We start from the raw sequence: 15,101 nt of genomic DNA, 5'->3' as shown, positions 1-15,101 counted from the left end.
TAATTCTCCTTTTTGGTGGGGTCTTTGTCTGGTTTGGGGATCAAGGTAATGCTGGCCTCATAGAAAGAGTTTGGAAGTTTTCCTTCCATTTCTTCAGAAGAATAGGCATTCTTCTTTAAATATTTGGTAGAATTCCTCTGGAAAGCCATCCAGCGCTGGACTCTTGTTTGTTGGGAGATTTTTGATTACTGCTTCAATTTCCTTGCTGGTTATGGGTCTGTTCAGGTTTTCTATTTCTTCCTGTTTCAGTTTTGGTAGTTTATACGTTTCTAGGAATGCATCCATTTCTTCGAGATTGCCTAATTTGTTGGCATATAGTTGCTCATAATATGTTCTTATAATTGTTTGTATTTCTTTGGTGTTGGTGTGGTCTCTCTTCTTTCATTCATGATTTTATTCATTTGGGTCCTTTCTCTTTTCTTTTTGATTCTCGGTTTTATTTGCTGTTCTTTCTCCAGCTCTTTAGGTATAAAGTTAGGTTGTATATTTGAGTCCTTTTTTGTTTCTTGAGAAAGGCTTGTATTGCTATATATTTCTCTCTTAGGACCACCTTTGCTGCATCCCAAAGGTTTTAAACAGTTGTGTTTTCATTTTCATTTGTTTCCATGAATTTTTTGAATTCTTTCATTTCCTAATTGACACATTTTAACTTGCTCTTTAACTTCCATGCTCTTTACCCTCCATGTATTTGACCTCCATGTATTTGAGTTCCTTCTAAATTTCCTCTTGTAACTGAGTTCAAGTTTCAAAGCATTGTGATCTGAAAATATGCAGGGAATAATCCCAGTCTTTTGGTACCATTTGAGACCTGATTGGTGACCCAGTATGTGATGTGTTCTGGAGAATGTTCCATGTGCACTCGAGAAGAATGTATATTCTGTTGCTTTAGGATGGAATGCTCTGAATATATCTTTGAAGTCCATCTGGTCCAGTGTATCATTCAAAGCCCTTGTTTCCTTGTTGATCTTCTGTTTAGATGATCTGTCCATTGCAGTGAGTGGACTGTTGAAGTCCCCTACTATTATTGTATTATTATCAATGTGTTTCTTTAATTTTGTTGTTGGTTTATATAATTGGCTTCTCCCAAATTAGGAGCATAATTACTTAACGATTGTTAGATCTTCTTGTTGGATAGACCCTTTAATTATGATGCAGTATCCTTCCTCATAACTTTTTTTGTTTTATTTCCTTGGAGCATCATCCTCAAAATGAGTATTTGAGAAACTTTATATGTTTATCTTTGAAGCTTGTTTAATGTTAACTGGCAACAGAGATTTCTTTGGGTTTTAGTGTACTACTTCATGCTTTGCTTCAGTATTTCCCAGAATCCATTCTATCCTCAAGAGGGTTTGTAGTTAGGTGTCTTTCAGGTATTTTGAAGTTTTGAAGTATTTTGATGTAACAGATATCCTTAAAATTCTTACAAATCAATACAAAGTAGTTGAAGTCTCCATGGTATATAGGATTAAGTATTTTAATATACTACAAAACGTGTGCCAGATGATGATGTTAAAATAGTTATTAATGAAACTGAAATGATGTTCTGCCTTTATGTTTGGGTTTATTAGATGTGAAGACATGGTAGATGTGCGAAGGTTAAAGATGCTTCAGATGGTACAGTTGTTTAAATGTGAAGAAGATGCTGCCCAGGTAAAAGATCAATCAGGCACATGATGTAGTTGTCTTCCCTTAAAAGATTGATTTCACCTAACTGTAAAAAAAAAAAAAAGTGTACTTTTCATGGTTCTTAGAAAGTAAATGGATTAAGTCAAATTCTAGTTTACCTTATTAAAATAATAAAGTGTTTTTTTACTTCCAGTTATTTTACTGGTCTCATTTGACTTATCTTCTCAATGAAATCCTCTATTGAGTGAGAAATTGGGATTATTTATTATTTATTATTGTTGACTTACTTGTTAGTTACATGCTAGGATTAAGGCTGGTATAGCACATTGCTTTTTTAACTTGCAAGAGGGTTTTTCAACTAGATGAGCCATATGCTATTTTTGTGTAGTTAGCATCAGAGAACATCATTTCAGGTTGACCTAGAGGAACTTTATGATTTTAAATAGTAACATAAATCTGTAATTAGATTCCAGTAAGATCCATATTATATAAACACATGATCTTTTTTTTAAATTTAAATTCAATTAATTAACATATAGTGTTATATTATTAGTTTCAGAGGTAGATTTCTTTTTTTTTAAATATTTTTTTAAAGATTTTATTTATTTATTTATTTATTTATTTATTTATTTATTTATTAAGATTTTATTTATTTATTTGAGAGAGAATGAGAGAGAGAGCACATGAGAGGAGGGAGGGTCAGAGGGAGGAGCAGACTCCCTGCAGAGCAGGGAGCCCGATGCGGGACTCGATCCCGGGACTCCAGGATCATGACCTGAGCCGAAGGCAGTCGTTTAACCAACTGAGCCACCCAGGCGCCCAAAGATTTTATTTATTTATTTGAGACAGAATGAGAGAGAGAGAGAGAGAGAGCTCATGAGAGGGGGGAGGGTCAGAGGGAGAAGCAGGCTCCCCGCCAAGCAGGGAGCCTGATGCGGAACTCAATCCAGGGACTCCAGGATCATGACCTGAGCTGAAGGCAGTTGCTTAACCGACTGAGCCACCCAGGCACCCTCAGAGGTAGATTTCAGTGATTCATCAGTCTTCTATAATACCTAGTGCTTGGACATTAAGGAGAACACTTGATCTGTTCATATAAATCATGTGCTACTAATTTTAAAAAAGTGCTTCTCTTTAATGTATCTTGTCCTTAGATCTTAAAAATTTTGAGGGGGAGGAAAAGTCATTAATTCATATAGCTTTCATTTAATGAAATAAGCTATTAAGCACTTAGGTTATAACTAATAGATTAATCATATGGTAGTAAATTTCTTTTTATAAATATGGTGTTTTGATATAATAAGAGTTATGGATCCAGCTTCACTGTTCTTTATTTTTATTTAGGCAGTAGAATGGCTAAGTGAACTTCTGGATGCCCTGCTTAAGACCCACATCAGATTGGGTGATGATGCTCAGGAAACGAAAGTTTTACTGGAAAAGCATAGAAAATTTGTTGATGTTGCACAGGTGCAGAACTGGTTATCTTCCTTTTCTACAAGCTCAGTGTTTGAATAGCTTTCTGCATGATTATAATGTAACTTAACCCTCCAAGTCCAAGAAGGTTAGTTATGTTATTCCAGAAATATCACAGAACTAAGAAAATGTCAGCTGGTGCATCAAAAGTAGCCTGCATAAACTTGAGAGGGTTTATGTTTTCCTGAATACAGGTTCTGTATGCTCCCTCTGATTTATGTTTTATATTATGCCATTTTTTAGGCAATCCAACTGTTAATTCACGAAAGTTAATAAGAAATATGTGTTAATATCAGTACAGTAGAAACCCCAGTTTCTGTATCTCACCAGTGTTAGTTTAACAATACAGATTTTGTGTATGTGTGAAAAGTATCATAATTTATTTTCCCTAATAATTGAGTTCTCAGTGAACAATTGTGGTTTCCTGTATGGGATAAAAAGTGACCTATAAAGAGCCCATCTTCACCCATTTGTTTTGGCTAATGAATGATCAGACATTCTTTTTGGCCTGTGGAATTGACAAGAATGAGATGGGGAAAAAAAGAAGAAGAGAGCAAAGCCTAACAAGAAAGAAAAAATTCAAAGTATTGTTTCCCCATCCTTCTTTATGCCTGCAGTTAGTTTGTAGTAGTAAGTGCCGTGGAGTCATTCAGGATTGATTTCCAGTAGTGTTACCTATTTGCAACCACAATCCTTCCTGCACACTTTCCCGACTCTCTTTTCAGAATTCTTTTACTATAATTTCATGTTTACTTTTTCTTTTTTAGAGCACTTATGACTATGGAAGACAGTTGCTACAGGCCACAGTTGTGTTGTGTCAGTCTCTGCGCTGCACATCTCGGTCATCTGGAGACACACTTCCTCGACTGAACAGAGTATGGAAACAATTTACAATAGCATCTGAAGAGAGAGTGCATAGGCTGGAAATGGCTATTGCATTTCACTCAAATGCTGAAAAGGTTCGCTTTTTTAAAAGTGTAGTCTCAGTAGTATTTATTGTATATGTTTAAAATGTATTAATTTTAATATTGTAATTATGTGATTAGCCTGTGTTTTTTTCCAACTTATATTAATCCCATTGTTTAAAGTTTGTTTAGATATAATATATTGTCTTAGAGAGTTCAAATCAAATTCTCGGGTAGTATGATCCATACCAGTGCTGGCTTACTATGGTTGGAGAAATCCAAAATCATCTAAGAGTCGTCTCTCAATAGTGCTTCTCTTCTTACCAAACCTGACCCCCAGAATGAGCTATCTTTAGGGTGTCACAACTCCCATCACTTTCATTATGCAAGGAAAGGACATTTTGCCTCTGCAACTAATTGTCATAAATTTTTTAAAAGGGCACTTTGTAATTTTATAAGGTTTAAAGTAGAGACTACCCAGCTAAAAATAATGAGAATAAAGATGAAAATAAAACCTTTTTTTCATGTGTTATCTTTAAAGATTCATTCTAGAATTTATTTAATGAATTCATTAGTCCCGGAAACCAAAAATGCAATATGTAGTGTTATTTAGGCAAATTTTCAGTAGAGCCCTTTTTTTTTTTTTTTTTTAAAGATTTTATTTATTTATTTGACAGAGAGAGACGCAGTGAGAGAGGGAACACAAGCAGGGGGAGCGGGAGAGGGAGAAGTAGGCTCCCTGCAGAGCAGGGAGCCCGATGTGGGACTTGATCCCAGGACCCTGGGATCATGACCTGAGCCGAAGGCAGTCGCTCAACCGACTGAGCCACCCAGGCGCCCGAGCCCTTTTCTTAACTCTGCACAGAGAAAATTTATAGCACCAATCCTTACATTTCCACTCTGAAGAGGAGCTTTGTTACGTAGTTAACTTTGTTTTGATCTCTCAGAATGAAAATTTCTGTGTAGGGGATGTTCAATACAATATGAAATGTGAGAAACTGAAGATGTAAATGTGATATAGCCTCGTCTGTAGAACAGAAGAGATGTGACCAGGAATCTCAGGAATTGGGCAGTGTTCTAATGTACTTCTGTTGGAAAGTGTTTATAGTCAACTCTTGCTGAGCTGGTCACTGAACTCCGTAGGTCAGTGTTTTGGTTGGTTTAAAATAGGCGTAACAATGATGAAGGTGAAAGTATATAAAATGGCTTAAACTTGTTTATCTACTGATTGTTTAATTTTTTTTTTAAAGATTTTATTTATTTATTAGAGCATGCACAAACAAGCAGGGGGAGGGGCAGAGGGAAAGGGAGAAGCAGACTCCCCACTGAGCAGGGAGCCCGACTCGGGGCTCAATCCCAGGACCCTGAGATCATGACCTGAGCCGAAGGCAGATGCTTAACTGACTGAGCCACCCAGGCACCCATACTGATTGTTTTAATGAAAAGTTTTTATTGAAGTATATTAACACAGAAAAGTGTACAAATCATAAATGTTTGTTGAATTCGGTCTTTTCAATGAATTTTCACAAAGTGAGCATGCCTGTGAAATCAGCACACTTTGAACAACAGAACATTACCAGCACCCCAGAAGTTCTGCCACCCTCTTTTAATCACATTGTTCCTGCTGCCTCTGCCTCCTGTCCAAGGGTGACTACTGGCTCAATTTCTAACACTACTGATAACTTTTTAAGATACTGCTTTCAAAATGTATCTGCAAGGCCACTCCGGAAAACAGTATGGAGTTTCCTCAAAAATTTAAAAATAGAACTACCCTTAAATCTAGCAATCCCACTATTAGGGATTTATCCAAAGAACACAAAAATACTAATTCAAAGTGATGTATGCACCCTGATGTTGATAACAGCATTATCTACAGTAACCCAAGTTATGGAAGCAGCCCAAGTGTCCCATCCATAGATGAATAGATAAAGAAGATGTGGGATATATACACAATGGAATATTATTCAGCTAGAAAAAAATGAAATCTTGCCATTTGGCCACCACATGTATGGAACTAGAAGGTATTATGCTATGTGAAATAAGTCAGTCAGAGAAAGAAATACCATATGATTTTACACATGTGGAATTTAAGAAACAAAACAAATGAGCAAAGGGGAAGAAGAGAGAGGCAAACCAAGAAACAGACTTAACTATAGAGAACAGAGATGTTATCAGAGGGGAGGTGAGTGGGCAATGGGTTAATAGGTGATGGGATTAAGGAGGGCATTTGTGAGCACCAGGTGTGTATGCAAGTGATGAATCACTGTATAGTACACCTGAAACTAATTAAACTATGTTAACTGACTGGAATTTAAGTAAAAACTTAAAATGTATCTGCAAGGAGATTTCAAGATCTAGACTTTTTTATGAGGCCATATAAGAATGTAAATGGTTTAGAGTTTTTTTTGCTTAGAATATTAATGTTCCTTTTTCTTCTGCTACGTGGCCTTTATCATGCTTATAATTAGCACAATTTAAGGTTCTTTACTGCTCAAACCTTTGTAAAGCTTTTTGTTATCAGATATTATTTTCTTCTTTATTGCATTTTGTTTTATACCGGTAAGCATAAATATAATCATAATAACTATAAGCAACTTATAGAGTATAATGACTGGGAAAATATTTAAGTTGAATCTAGAATTTTATATAAAGTTTTTTATGAGTAATGCTGAAATAAACAGATTAGATTAAGTATAATGCAAAAATAGTTGCAAAAATAAATACTTCTTTTTCTTCTCCCTTCCCCACATTTTGCAGTTTTTTTCTTATAATCTAGTGTGTATCTTGGACTTACAGCACATCTCAATTTGAGGGACTAGCCACCTTTCAAGTGTTCACTAGGCTTGCTACTATATTGACTAGTGTGGGTCAATACCTATAGACTTAGCTGTTATAAATTATAGCAGTTTCTTTCTTCCTCTCCTCCCCTTGTTAAATTTAAATGATAATAGGTAAGGAAAATAGTATTTTACCAAGGACTGTAGAACTTCCTGTATTTGAATTATAACCTTATCAGTTTACATCAGGTAAGTCAGCAGATCAGTTTTTTAAAATAACTGTAAAGTGCCTATATAGGTCATCCCATCAGTTATGTGTTTGTACTCTGAGTATATGTTGTTTTGAATTTATATTTTCTTTCATTTTCGACATCTGTAAGCTGTTTGAGGTCAAATTCTATATCTCAGTCACATCCCAAGCTGCTAAATAAACATTTAGTACAATAAATAATAAATGAAGGAATATTTCTTAAGCACAGTTTGAACTTACTTTCTGAATAGTAGTCTAGTATTATTTTTTTCTTGGAAATCACTGTAGACTTTTTGTACTCCAATTATATATTATTAGTAAGGATTATGTATTTCATTTTATTTGAGTTTTTTGAGCCAACTTCACCAGTAATCAATCTTGTACAATGGTGTACATGGAGATGCTAAGAAGAAAACAAAAATACCTTCAATCTACTGAATTCACATGAGCTTGATTGCCTTTCTATTATCTCTTGATTGATGTTGCCATTTTATTTGTTGCAGATTTTGCAAGACTGTCCGGAAGAGCCTGAAGCTATTAATGATGAGGAGCAATTTGATGAAATTGAAGCAGTTGGGAAATCACTTTTGGATAGATTAACTGTTCCTGTAGTTTATCCTGATGGGTATGGTACATGTTCTTATAATTTTGTCTTTTTATTGGTGAGGTCTTAAAGCGAAATCATCAAGAGAGGAAAATCTATTTTTTAAAAAGCCAAGTAAGTTAGCTTTGGTTCACATCTTCAGTTCCACAATAAATTGGTTTGTAATGAAAAGAAATACAGACTCAGCTCTTAGCAACAGTAGCAGTTGGTACTTGCTGCTGTCAAATGTGGTGCTTCTTGACAGCTTGTTGTAGAAGGTTGATACCCTGGGTTCTAGCCTTGGCTCTGATGGGAGGGAGTAGGATGCCTCTGGGCTTCATCCAGGGCAGGGAAGGGGAACGCCAGGGTGTAATGTTTAGTGAGCTTATATCAAACATCAAGTTAAACACTTCACCTCATTATTTTTGACCAAACAGTGCTAGACCAGTATGATTATTCCTGATTTACAGATGTAGAAACCTAACCTCAGAAAGATTAAGTGTGAGGTGCTCAGGATTTCACAGCTTCTTTTTTTTTTTTTTATTTTTTTTTTTTAAGATTTATTTATTTATTTGAGAGAGCGAGAATGAGAGAGAGAGTACATGAGAGGGGGGAGGGTTAGAGGGAGAAGCAGGTTCCTTGCTGAGCAGGGAGCCCGATGCGGGACTCGATCCAGGGACTCCAGGATCATGACCTGAGCCGAAGGCAGTCGCTTAACCAACTGAGCCACCCAGGCGCCCTGGATTTCACAGCTTCTAAGTAGAATTGGGATACAGTCTCAGGATGGTCCAACTCCGAATGCATTCTCTTTCCTCTATGCTATATGGAGTCTGAATTTCTTCATTTGTAAAATGATGGGGTCCTGATTCCCACATTGCTTTCCATTTCAAAAGTTAATAATAAAAGTAAGAAGTAATCTCATGCAAATAAATGGGCCAGTAAATGAATCTGAAGGAGCTTCATCCCTGAGGATCTCAACCTCAGTGAAAATAATTTAGAGGTAATCCAGAGGATATTTAATTCAGATGACAGAGAAACCAATCATTGGATGCATCTATCCTTACTCTGTAGTATAGTGTAATGGATAGGATTGTGGACTCTGGAATCAGATTTCTTGGGTTTAAATCTCAGCTCTACCACTTACTAGCTGTAACACCTTGGGCAAGCCACTCAGCCTTTTTGTGCCTCAATTCCGTCATCTAAAAATAGGGACATATTATTCATACCTTTTCAGGTTACAGGGGCAGGGGAATTACAGGAGCTAAATGTATATAAGTTGCTTAAAACGAATATGGCACAGGGGCGCCTGGGTGCTCAGTCGGTTAAGTGTCATACTCTTCGTTTCGGCTCAGGTCATGATCTCCGGGGTCGTGGGATCCAGCCCAAAGCCTGGCTCTGTGCTGGGCGCAGAGCCTGCTCGAGATTCTCTCTCTCACTCCCCTCCTCCCACTTGTACTCTCTCTCTATAATAAATAAAATCTTAAAAAAAAGAAAAAACAACAAAAAAAACCCAATCTGATACATAATAAGTGCCACTGCTATTGTGTCATGAACTTCAAATGATTATTTGGAATTGATTTTGGGAAGATACAATTTTATTTCCTTGAAAGAATATAATTCATAGTCTGCATTTAGATAATCTTTGGTCATAGCCAAAATTGAACCATCAGAAGTAGCCTAAATTCATATTAGATATCTGCAGTGTTTAAAAGAATAAAATCTAAGAATTTATAAATTTGGCTTGTAACAGTATTAGAAGGTGCCTTCTGGTTGTTCCATTCTAGGGAGTCCCCACCCCCATTTCTGTGCTTCATAACCAGTTGTTAACACCATCTCCATTCTACTCAGGTCAGCCTAGGAGCATCTATAACAAGGATTTTTGCTGGGAGTTCTCCTCCTGTGTTCTACAAATAGTCCATATAGCATTTCCTCATGTTTTTAAGATTGAGAAATAAGTTAGTACTGTATATTCAGATTTCATAACCACCACCTTTAATATTTGGAATTGTTATTCTGTTCCATTTATATGATAACCTGTTGATGCTATATAAAGTTTGTTTGACAGCAAGCTTATTCAGATTTATCTTACGTAACATTGTCCTGGAAAAATAAAAGAAATTAGATGATCTCTCTGGATTCATTGCTTGAAGACACCGGTTCAAATGTTGGTTTTGCCACTGTGTGATCCTAGTTGAGTCATTTAATTTTCTAGGCCTTAGTTTTCTGATCTTAAAAAATACAGAGCTTAACCAGAGAATTTTAAGAACTCTTCTAGCTCTAAAAGATTCTGTGACTCTGAATACAGTATCTTTTCAAGTGGGATAACATTAAATGATTTTATCTGTTAAAAGTCCCAAATGATGCCTTAACATTAATCAGATATTTTACTTGCCAGCTATATTAGACATTTTGTGTACATAACCCTTATCCTTGAAGAACACATACAAATTTTATATTTGTGTATGCTTATGTACCCAAAACTGAAAAGTAGAATATCTCCAGTGTTGCATTGTTTCCTTTATTGTTTCATTGTTTGGTTGCATTTTTGATCTATTGAGATTATCATAAGTACATATGATACGACATTTAATACCACTAATGTTTGTCTCTCAACATGTCTTAATATATTTTATGCCATTTAAAAATGTTTCTCCCACTGAATTACTACCCAAAGATAAGCAGTATGGTCTGCAAGTGAACTAATGCCATATCACATATATAGTATTTATGGTAATCTTTGCTCCCTTTTGCATTTGCTGTGATCAGTGGATTTCTATTAATCTGATTGTGGTTTTTCTGTTTGTTTTGATTTTAGAACTGAACAATATTTTGGGAGTCCAAGTGACATGGCTTCCACTGCAGAACACATCAGAGACAGGATGAAACTGGTTAGTCTCAAAAGGCAGCAGCTGAGACATCCCGAAATGATGACCACAGAGAGCTAATAGCTACCAGCTTCCCACATATCTGCAGTTCATAATCCCGCATGTCGTTGGCATACTACAGCATTAGCCGCAATACATTAAGATACATTTCACAGCCAGGATAAGCCTCATTTCTTTCCATTTTACATTTCTTTCTACATGTTAACACCTTGCAACTACCAAGGCATCATTATTTAACTTGCTTTGAGACCATAGACTCCAAGTATCTTAAAAGAAGGAACTGTAAACATTGCACTGAAAACTTGCTTTAAAGCTTTACCTGACCTGTCAATTTGTAGATGAACAACTGATAATAAGCTTTGAATGGTGCTAATAAGAGTTTAGGAATTCTCTCTATAAAAAAATGGTTGACCTTCCTCCCCAGGTGATGTAGTACATTTAGACTATAGTTAAATTGTTATTAATAGACAGTGGTGTACTCAAAAAATTTACTTTGTAATTCTTCTTCAAAATTGATTATTTTTATTGTGTCAGTATGAAGAAAACCTTCAGATCTTTGATATATCATATTCATTAAAAGACATTTTCCTATTTGTATTGATAATGTATTAAAAGTTGTTTGTGCTTAATAAAAGGCTTCTTTTAAACATCTTATTTAATTTGGTGGTTATATCCTATTTCCAAACATGAGTGCCTTATTTCAAAGGGCATTCTTAGGATTGTGAGGATGGTTTAATACTTGTTTTTTCATGTTGGCTGCATGTGTTTTAGCCAGGAAATTCATATGTAAGCATGTGTATGTAATAAGCATGTTGAATTATGAAAAATAATTGTGAAGAGCAATTTAGATCTTAAAGAACTTAAAAATAATGGAATACTATTTCTAATTGTTCTCTTCTTCAAGTTGAAAAATATCCAAATTATTAACTACTCTGAAGATACTTTGTCTTTGGGGAGGAGGGTTGGGGAAGAAGGCATACATAATTACTTAAGTGTAATCCTTTATATCAGAGGAATATTTCTGGAATGAAAATAGCAAATGTTAATAAAATTTAATTTCTCATGATAGATTAGAAGCAAAATTCTGAAGCAGTCTAATAACAAAAATTGTACAACTCTTTTAGAAATAAAATTTATAAAATGTTAATGCTTTTAAGTTTATATTAAGTTTAAATAGTAAAGTACATATTTTTTGTGTTAATTTTTATTTCAGAAAATGTTTTTGAAAAAAATTAAAATCTTTTAGTCTGTGATCAATACAAAATTATGCAAAGAATTGTATGCTGGTTCCTTTCTCATGTCCACAAAAATGTTCATGTATCCTCCAATGCAAAAAACTTCCGCTGAACTTGCTGGTTTCTCCAGCCTTCTTCACTGTCAGACCTCTTGGAGAAATCCATATCCATTCCCCCTGCATCCTCATTGCTCACTGTTCAACACCTTGCAATCTGGTTTTACACAGCCACTTCAGTGAAACTCTTCTCAGTGGGCTCTCAGTTACTGAATTGAACGATTGTTTCTTTTGGTATGCATTCCTTATCTTTCTCTGTCTCTGCAACATTTACACCATTGAGCAACCTTTCCTAGATGGTGTCTTGTCCCTTGAAGATGTCATCCTCTGCCATAACTATTGAATGCAGTCACATAACTCTTAAAGTGTATCTACTAAAATGCGCTCTCAGATTCTGTCTTCAGACTGCTTCTGGAGGGATCTCATCCTTGGGGTTTCTATTTTATCCCAGTCTTTTTTGTTCATATCTGGTCCGAAATGTCAGACCCATACTTTCAACTACCTACTTAACATTACAGCCTAGATGAAGTCATCCTCTTTTTCACTTTTCTTCTCTCTGAGCAATTTTGGTTAATTTTTTTCTAGTCAAACATGCCAGAAAATCCTCCCAGAAGCTGCTACTGCTTCTGAGAACATTCTGGAAATTCCTTCTATATTTGATATCTTCTCAGTCTTTTAGGACTTCTGAGTATGAACTTTTGTGATTCTTCATTTCAGTTTTCATAATGGTGCTAACCACATGCTACAATTGTTTATTGATGTCTGTGCCTGCTACATTATAATCTCTGTTGAGGGAAGGGATCTTGTGGGACTCTCCTGTTCCCACCCTTTTGCTCATAGTTGCTCACTTCCTCTGTATGTGAATGGTCTGTTGTAGGCATTAGTAATAATTCCCTCTGTTTTTTAGTCTGAAGTGTGTTTTAAATATATTTCCTAAAATTATGACTGACTCATCAATTAATCTACTCATAAGGAAGTCATTTGGTATTTTAGATACTTACATATTAGGTAATATAGATATTTAGCTACACTCAATATCTATTCTGAATTTCAGAATAGTAAGAATATTTTTATTAAGACTTTGCTAGAAAGGAACTGCACTGTAAGTAATGGGACTCTTAGTTTTATCATCAGCTTGACTACTTATTGTCCAGTGAGTTAATTTTTAATATGCCTTAAGCTATCCAGCCTACAGTAAGAGTAAAATAAGGCATCATCTGGAAATGTTATTTGTAATTTGAGGATTTCAGATGAAACTGAATATGCTTTTGACAGAATACTGTTGCTCTTCATTTGTAAATTTGCTGCTACTTTTATATGTATACATACAGTGATGACTGAAAACCCAACAATGCCCTAATGTGTTTTTTTTTCATAGCATTAGAGTTTACTTAGAGTACATGTGAAGGAAGTGACTGCAGTCTGTTTGAAAGCATGAGTTCTTTGTACATCAAGAATTAATGTTGGCCCACAAATGGAGAAAGAACCATCGTTTCTATCTGCCATTATTGGTATATGCCACAACTTTCTACATTACTTTAGCTCATCTCAGGGAATTCTTGAAGTGTTAATTGGGCTAGTTTTATTTTGTTTTTTATTTGTTCGTTCTTGTTTGGGGGATTTTTTTCCCTCTTGCCTTCTTATTGTATATTTGCTCCTTTTTAAGCTCAGTATATAACAGTTTTCACATCTGTTCTTCACACGTCTGGCCCAGCAGAGTTAAGATGCAAAGATGGTAACTTTATTTCGGATAAAATTAACTTCATTCCAATCCTCATTATTGTCGACCTTATTCTGCTAGGATGACTCATTGATGATGGTGATGAAACTGCTCAGTCCGCCAGCCAGGATGTTGATGGCAGGTCTAGGCTTCATTACTGTGTAGAAGATTGGATACTACTCTCACTTTGTAGGCATTTAAATTGGCCAGCGCTCCTGAGTGTTAACTAGTATTGATGTGTTGTTTCATTACCTGTCAGTTGAAATATGGGGTGTGCTGTTTAGTTTGTTGTTATTGTTGGTGGCATATGCTTTAAGGTGAACATGATGATTACATTCTGATAGTGCTGAGCAAACCATACTCTGTTGTAAACTTGTTGTAACCAATGGCATTATTGTGAGATTAGCTGAACGTAACTCACTGTAGGGCCTACAGTCAGAGGAAGAACTCCGAATTCTCTACTACATTTAAGTTCCTTGCCAGAGAGATTGGATATTGCTGTGTACTCTTCCCATCCTCACAGGACCATAGTAAAATCCTGTGGTTCCTAAGAACTAAACATGCTGTGGTTGCTAAAGTCCTCCACATTTTGAGCTTATTGAAAATGGTATGGGAAACTAACATCAGTAAATATCGTCAGTGACAAGAGTTACGTGGTTGAGATATCTTTGGTTAAACCCCCAAAGGAAAAATTCCCTAGAATTAAGAAGATAGGCTGGAACATACCTGACCAGTTAGTTCCCTAATTAGTAAACTTATCAGTGTTAACTTTCAGTTCTGAAAATAAACAGCTTCAGTTGGAAGTGGAAAATATACTTCTGATATGGAGGGCAACAAATACCTCGATGAGGCAAAAATAAGTATTGATTTAACATCTGACATTATGTGTCTTCAGTGTATGCTATAGAAACGTCTAGGTTTAGCTAAGAAGCATAAATAATGGCAAGCATAATAAAGATCATAAAAAAGCCAAAGTAAGAACTGTAGTGAGTATAATGGAAAAAGTTTGGAGTTTGAATATCTGACTCAAAATCTGGCTTTGCCATTTACTGACCTTTGTAAAAATGACTAAACTTCTCTGGGTTTGTAAATACAATCATATTTAAGAATGTGTTGAAAACTACAATATTATCCAAAGTGGAAGGAATTATTATTATAATTATCTTTTCAGAATAAAAAATAGAACATTCTTTAATGTCACTCTTGTCTCAGATGACGAGCATAGGGTCATGGGGGAAATGGCACTATGCTCACCTCTCTGAGCTCCATTTCCCTTACATTCAGAATTACATACTGGAAATACTAAGGGTAGAGTCAGTGAGCTCATTAGTAAATAACAAGACTTTTAAATCTGACAGATTAACTCTTTTATGGCAGGATGATAGACCAGCGAGATGGAAGACAAGTGAGGAATATCTTCTACTTTGGGGGTGACAGGACATGACACAGTGCCATTAATAAATAAGTAAGTAAAAGTCATACTCAGAGTGGATCTCAGAGAGTCAGCACCAGCTGGTGGAAACAACAAAAGCACAAAGCTGTTAAAAGTATCCTAATAATTAACAAGCATGACTTGAGACTACCATTAGTA

The 15,101-nt window shown here is 35.6% G+C and overlaps 1 protein-coding gene across 1 annotated transcript in view; it reads left to right on the top strand.

Annotated features, from left to right (window-relative positions):
* SESTD1 (SEC14 and spectrin domain containing 1) overlaps positions 1 to 11,311 on the top strand; it is a 111,214-nt gene extending 99,903 nt beyond the window's left edge. Inside the window, exons 14-18 of the mRNA XM_021702792.1 lie at positions 1,569 to 1,650; positions 2,971 to 3,093; positions 3,867 to 4,058; positions 7,535 to 7,656; positions 10,430 to 11,311. Of these exons, the coding sequence (XP_021558467.1) occupies positions 1,569 to 1,650; positions 2,971 to 3,093; positions 3,867 to 4,058; positions 7,535 to 7,656; positions 10,430 to 10,559 (649 nt within the window). The 3' untranslated portion in view covers positions 10,560 to 11,311. The remainder of the gene's footprint in view (positions 1 to 1,568; positions 1,651 to 2,970; positions 3,094 to 3,866; positions 4,059 to 7,534; positions 7,657 to 10,429) is intronic.
* Positions 11,312 to 15,101: the final 3,790 nt, after the last annotated feature.

The sequence above is a fragment of the Neomonachus schauinslandi genome, chromosome 3 (assembly GCF_002201575.2).
Source record: "Neomonachus schauinslandi chromosome 3, ASM220157v2, whole genome shotgun sequence".
Lineage (NCBI taxonomy): Eukaryota > Metazoa > Chordata > Mammalia > Carnivora > Phocidae > Neomonachus > Neomonachus schauinslandi.
This window is presented reverse-complemented; position numbering and strand designations above follow the sequence as displayed.